General features: G+C 34.9%; 1 protein-coding gene across 1 annotated transcript; it reads right to left on the reverse strand.

Moving 5' to 3' along the window:
• Positions 1-2,427: 2,427 nt before the first annotated feature.
• On the reverse strand, positions 2,428-3,653 carry LOC116023458 (probable purine permease 4). The gene is made up of 2 exons (XM_031264459.1): positions 3,007-3,653; positions 2,428-2,860 (listed from the first exon to the last, which is right to left on the reverse strand). The coding sequence occupies exons 1-2, from the start codon at positions 3,651-3,653 to the stop codon at positions 2,428-2,430; spliced, it is 1,080 nt and encodes a 359-aa protein (XP_031120319.1).
• Between the last annotated feature and the right edge of the window lie 3,194 nt (positions 3,654-6,847).

The raw sequence follows: 6,847 nt of genomic DNA on the forward strand, positions 1-6,847 counted from the left end.
AGTTCGCACTGCCGGATAACGGAGGACTGACGAGGATCGTATTTGGATTCTCATTGCTGCTGAGATAGAGAGGATTCTCTATGTCCTCTGAATTGTTGCTCCTCTGTGGAGATGAGTTGATCGTTGCTCGAACTGGCGAGCGATTCATTGGCGACGAAGGATGCGCACCACGACTTGATTCGCCGACGCCGGAAACAGCCGCAGCATAGCTGCGTCTTGGTGGCTCTGATACCATATTAGATTTTGGTTATGGAGTTTGAGAGATGGAGAGAAGATGAGAGAGATTGGTTCATTATCATTGAAGGTGAAAAACTAATACAAAGCAACATAGCAGAAGGTATATATCACAAGGAAGAAAACGCGGCAAAAGCTTGTTACAACAAACTTAATCATGCATGCCTTTGATAGCTGTCTTCCACGTGCCCCTATTTTGCTGCATGCTCTAATAAAATTAGTCAGTGTTAAAAGATATTTAATTAATGTTATATGCAAATTACGAATATCTTAAATTTTACCAATAATAATAAAGTTCTAATGAAAATAAAAAGGTGTTGTTGTATTAAGATTACAATGTTATAGGGGTGTGGCTTGAATGAGATGAAACGTTTTCTTTCAACTTAACAAGAGATAAAACTTATGACGAGTGCGTGTTTTGTCACCTTTGAAGTTGATAAAAACATGATTAGTTTCAGTATTTGAGGAGAAAACTTAGGGAAAAAAAAAAGGATTATAGTATTAACTTATACATTGTACTTTTTTTTGAATAAATTAAAATTCTGGTCCCCAAACTATTATACATGACTATATGATTTGTATCACATTTGATTTTACCGTCCAATTTATTCTTGGTTGATATTTAGCGAGATTAATTATCAACATGATTATATTCTTGATGTACACAATAATTGTTTAATACAACTTTTTTTTAATCAAAACAATGACATGATTTTTAAACTTAATACAAATATACAATGTGAAACAATTACTGCCAACAAATTAATTAATAAAAACGCCATATTATATTCTTCTAGTAAAATTATTCCTTAATTAACATTCATTATTATTGTATTAAATATTTGATTATTGCTTAATTTCTTTATTAACTTATGAAGTCAATGCATTGACACCGAAGAAAAATAAAGAATTATTTGCTTTTTAAATTTTTTTCCTCATATAATGCAACCCCAAAGAGTAGATACTAAGGGTGTGTTTGGTTGGTGGGTTTAGGCATAAGGAGTGGGTATGAAAGTGATTGCTTGTGTTTGGTTGATAGGTTTTGTGAATGCTACTATGAGTTTGGAATACCCCATTAATGAGAAAACTCATACCCTTATTAAATAAGGGTTTTATCTCCCTTCTTCATTTCTTCTCCAACTATTAATAACCATTCTCATTCCACCCAACTACCAAACATGCTAAGGGTGCGTTTGGTTTGCACATGGGAATCGGAATCGGAATGGGTATCAAATACTTGATAAGGGTAGCATGGGTAGCATGTTTGGTAGTTGGGTGGAATGAGAATGATTATTAATAGTTGGGGAAGAAATGATGAAGGGAGATGAAACCCTTATTTAATAAGGGTATGAGTTTTGCCATTGATGGGGTATTCCAAACCCATAGTAGCATTCACAAAACCTATCAACCAAACACTAACAATCACTTTGATACCCATACCTTATGCCTAAACCCCCAACCAAACACACCCTAAATACTTTCACCAAAACCCATTACCATTACCAAGTATTTGATACCCATTCTGATTCCGATTCCCATGTGCGAACCAAACGCACCATAAGTAATAATTCTAATAAGATAAAACAATATATATTTTTCTTAATGAACAGCAAATACAAATTAAAACATAAAGGAAAATGACATTTAACTTAGTTCATTTATGCCCTCACTGAATGTTACAAAATTTTGGTCATTTTTGATTGCTTTTTTAATGTGAAATCTTATTTTAGGTAAGAGCATTTTTTTTCTTCAATTTTTTTTATTTATATTTTTCAGTTTTTTGCGCCAGTTTTTTTTTTCCATGGCCAGACAAGTATGGAAAGATCAAAATTATCCAAAATATGATAGTATGGAATGTTAAATGACAAAAATGATAGTCTGAGATTAAATTTAAAATTTCAACCAGACCTCCATTGGAATTAACTCTAAAAAATATTAATAAATATAAAACATTAAATTAGAAAAATTTTGAATCAACCATCATTAATCAAATGGGATATAATTAGCAAAGGCAATTATTAATAGAATTTGAGTATCTTATGTATTTAATTTTTTCCCCTACAATAGAATATTGTTGTACAGGAATGCAATGCACACCAGCACACACGCTAATAATTACGGACTACCTCTTATTATTTCCTGTACTATACTCCCGCCGGTCACCGTCCTCCGCCGCGCCGGGGTTTAGTCACTTTAAGTTCCGATCGCCGGCGGCACTCCCTTAGTGACTCTCTTGGTCTTTACATACATGCCATAGACGTAGGAGGAAAAACCCCATACGCAGAGCACGGTGGAGACGGCCTTGCTGCCGCCCATGTGATCTCCGTAGGCCATGACTCCGGCGATGACGTTGAAGGCCATCAGCGCCGTGGAGCAGATCCCGCTCGTCACCGACGTCGTTAAGAACACCATGCCGGCGGTGCCCATGAAGCAGAGCTGCCACGTCACCACATTGACAGCCACCGTGATTGCGTAGGCTTTGGACCCCAAGTCGAACCCCCCTTGGCTTTCCTTTTTCATGCCGGAGAACCCACCGTCGATTGCCATCCCCACCGTCGCTAGCACGGTCGCCGCCGCCTCCATCACCACCTGCATTTCCACCACCATGGCGTAGCAGTGCACATTCCTGCACCACTTGCGCAACATTAATTTATACATAGATCCACTAAGTCCACAAAGACTTTAATTTGGAAACCAAATCATCTTTAAATTAAAAATTAAGGCAAGAGGTCAGAACTTAAAAAAAAAAAAAAAATAGCCATTGATGATTACCTGTATAACTTCTCTACTAGTGGCAAGTAGAGAGCGAACAACAAGGCGGCTCCGATAGTGCAAAAGAATCCGACGAAATACTTGGCTTTAGTGAGCCCGACCGGCTTGTCACTGCTGGAATCCAACGCCAGCAAGACGGCGGCGAGGGTTAGAAGAACAACGCAGTTGAGATTAGCGAACGTGATCTTTTGCCTCACGATAATGGCGGACAGAAAGAGAACAAAGACGAGCTGAGACGCTAAAACCAAGGAGCAGGTGGAGACAGGGAGGTAGGAGGTTCCCCAGGAGATAAGGAGGTTGTTAACGCCGAGCATGAGGCCAATAACAACGGAGAGAGAGAAGATCCGGAGGTTAAATCCGGTGAAGGGCCGCCTCTCCGAGGAGCTGAAGGCGTAGACGGCAGGGATGAGCAGCGGGAAGCCGGCGCATTGGACCCAAGTGGCTACCCATCGGCTTGATCCGCCATGGACGAAGTAGAATTTGGAAAGCAAGCTCGAAGATACGGAGCCAACCAACTGGAAAACGTAGTTCACAATCAAAAGAACCTTGTAATGCTTCGTGTCTGTTTGCGCATTTTGCTTTCGATGATTGAAAGTATGAGGTGATGATGATAATGAGAGTTGGATACTTTCATCAACCAAAGCCATTATATTAATGGATGATGATCGGATACAATCACAAACACACATATATATAGCAATGGAAAGAGCTAGGCGTTGTTTTCCAAATTTTTAGTCTCTTTATAATTTTCTTTTTTAATATTTTCCTAGCCCACAAAGTATAAACTAATTTAAATTGTCCGTAACTGACGGACTTTACTCAAGAAAGCTCATAACAGTTTCAATGGAGAATCAAATCACATATCCCACTAACTTAATCTAAGTTGTCACATTTTTCATACTACACTAATACCGTCGGCAGAGCAATTTCAATTTGTCTGTACGGGCAGTTCAATTTCTCAGCGGCATTAGGTAAGTTGCACCTAATATAGTGGGTTCCTTATGGACAAAGCACATCCTCTCACTTAATAGACTTTTGAGTCAATGTGATTTATTAAAACCATGCCAGCAAAATAATCCACCCATGTTAAAATTTGTGTGTAATTTTGTATAATTTTATTTATTTATTTATTTAAAAAATAAATCACAGACCTATCTTACTTGACTTGTCTAATAGGTTAGTTGACAACAGATCTAGTACTTACAAGTAGGATTGGGATGGGATTTTTTGAGTCAAATAATAAAATTGAATAAAATTTTAAAATTTATGATTAAATTGTTATTAATTAAAAAAGATTTAGTTATAGGTGTTACGATTGTGCTAATGCAAACGGATTCATGAGAGTCGAAAAATCTTGTCTTTATCACACCTATGTTTTTTTTTTCTTTTTCTTTTGGAGTCAGAGAGTGTACCTTTACGTACAAAGAGTCTTCATAAGGTCTCCTAATGACTCGATCTTCATCTTCTCTTATTAACTAAGGTCTACTATAAATCTTAGGTTCAGGTTCTCAGTGAGATTTGAACTTCCATATTGTCGATAAAGTAAGACTTTAAGGGTGATCGATTAAACTAATTGAGTTAAACCGCATGACACCTCACACACTATTGCTACTATCCGAGTATCCCATTAGGTTAATCCAAGATCTATTTTTGGTATTCTTATTCTTTTCAAAAGCTTACGTCCATTTTGTGCTATAATTATTTACTGTGTCAATTTCAAATTTTACCTGAATTAGCACTTTTTTCCTTTCAATAATATATAAAAATTTGAATTTCTTCAGAGAAAAATCTTTAAATTATTACAAAGATTTGATTTTTTTATGGAAATTAATTCTTTAGGCTCCTTTAATTTAATTCTATTATGTGTAAGTTGTTGCCTTTTGATGGTTTTGTCAAAGCCGGTCTACCATAAACCAGGTATAGAGATACATAACGGGGTATGTAGGAAAATAATAGTATTATTGCTCGCGACACTAAACTCAAAAGAGTGCATACAAAGCCCGAGATACTGGCCCAAATAATAAATAGATAAGGGATGGATGGACTATAAGAATAATGTATGGGTTGAAGGTTAGGAACCCATACCACTGGACCAGGGGAATTAAGTGATCCAAGGGATGATCCTTATGGGACGTTTGATTCAGGTCATCTGAAATTACCTAGGTAATCTGAGTCTGGTAATGCTATATTACCTTGTTTGATTCAAGTTATGAGATTACCTAGTAATGTTATATTACCTCAAAGCTGATGTGACGGTAATGTTTTAAAGTAATGTGATTACTCTCATTTTCTTAAGTAATCTTATATTACCTTGAATTATTCTAACTTTGCCATTGTTAACTAATCATTATATAATAATAATAATAATAATAATAATAATAATAATAATAATAATCAATATATGTTTATGTAATCAAATATACATGTGTGTGTGTGTGTGTGTGTGTATATATATATATGTGTGTGTGTGTGTGTGTGTGTCTATATATGTGTGTGTATAATCAAATATACATGTGTGTGTGTGTGTGTGTGTGTATATATATATATATATGTTTTTAATAATTAAGCATTGATGCGCGCACACACACAATGATTTAACGACATTTCAATGATTTTCTTGACGAAGCACAAAAAATAGTCATGTCACAATAATACTAGGATCAAATGAGGATGTTTTGATAAAAAATGACTAGAAGTGGATTGTCACCTATAAATCTAAAACCAAAACTGAAATTAACTATGATTAATTTTACACTCTCTATTATAAGTATTACATTTTCATCTACACCGAATTCGTCTCACAAGAAAGTCACCCTGTATTATAATATTATGTGTTGTAATCATTGCTTCAAACAAAAACATAAAACTAAAATTGAAGTGCATGGCTAAAGCTTACAGAATACAAACCTGAAGCTCACACATGAATTCAAGCATCGACTCTACAACATATATTGGTGTTAACACCTAAGTACAGTTACATTTATTAATAACTATTCATTAATAAATTAATTTGTTACACTTTTTCTTTTTATAATAAATTCTGTTACTTGGCTCTCGTCGCCGGCCAACATACTTTAGTTTATGATTTCAACAAAAATCGTTGGTGTTTACTTTCTGAAATGGAAAGAACATGACTATTTAGTTATATTATTAAATAAATGGTTTTTTTTTTTTTTGAAAATCAGCATCAACTTATATTAAATCATCAAAATATTCCGAAATACAATCAGGCGGATAATAATTCCACTCTCCGAGGACAGAAGAAGAAACAGTTACCCGTGCAAACACGTGAGCAACATGATTCGCTGACCTCCTGACATGGCGAACAAAGATGTTCCCAATATCCCTAACAATAATACGACATTGCTTAATAATAAGGCCGACATAAGAGTAATCACGACTAACAATATTAAAACTATTAAATAAATGGTTAGTTGATCTGAAAAGGAAGATCTGTTTCACTATTTTGAAATCTCTTTCAGTTTTTTTTTTTTTTTTTTTTTGGCATGATAAAATCATAATAGGATGTGAAGGCTTTCTTTATAATTCCAAAATAAGTAAGGAGTGTGGTGCAGTTCTCATGTGATTTGTAAAATATTATATAAAAAAAGAGTTTATCGGCCTAGTACTCTCTTCTTATGTAGTGCCTGTGTGTTTTCCTCATCACCTAGAAAAAAAGAGTTATACTTGTGTGAGACTGTCCTGATCCTTATCCGTAAAACGGATCGGGTCAATTGCAAATATAATATTTATACTAGCCAATGTAATACTAAATTAAGAATAAAATGTTTGTTACTTATAAGTGAAAAACGTAATATTTTTACATCAAGATATAAAAATA

The sequence above is a fragment of the Ipomoea triloba genome, chromosome 6, assembly GCF_003576645.1.
Source record: "Ipomoea triloba cultivar NCNSP0323 chromosome 6, ASM357664v1".
In the NCBI taxonomy this organism is placed as follows: Eukaryota; Viridiplantae; Streptophyta; class Magnoliopsida; order Solanales; family Convolvulaceae; genus Ipomoea; species Ipomoea triloba.

Excerpts from the sequence above, each read along its gene's own strand:
- LOC116023458 (XM_031264459.1), bottom strand. The coding sequence starts at position 3,653 with ATGGCTTTGGTTGATGAAAGTATCCAACTCTCATTATCATCATCACCT. Across the intron at positions 2,861-3,006 it reads CTAGTAGAGAAGTTATACAG|GAATGTGCACTGCTACGCCA; the intron begins GTAATCATCAAT and ends CAAGTGGTGCAG.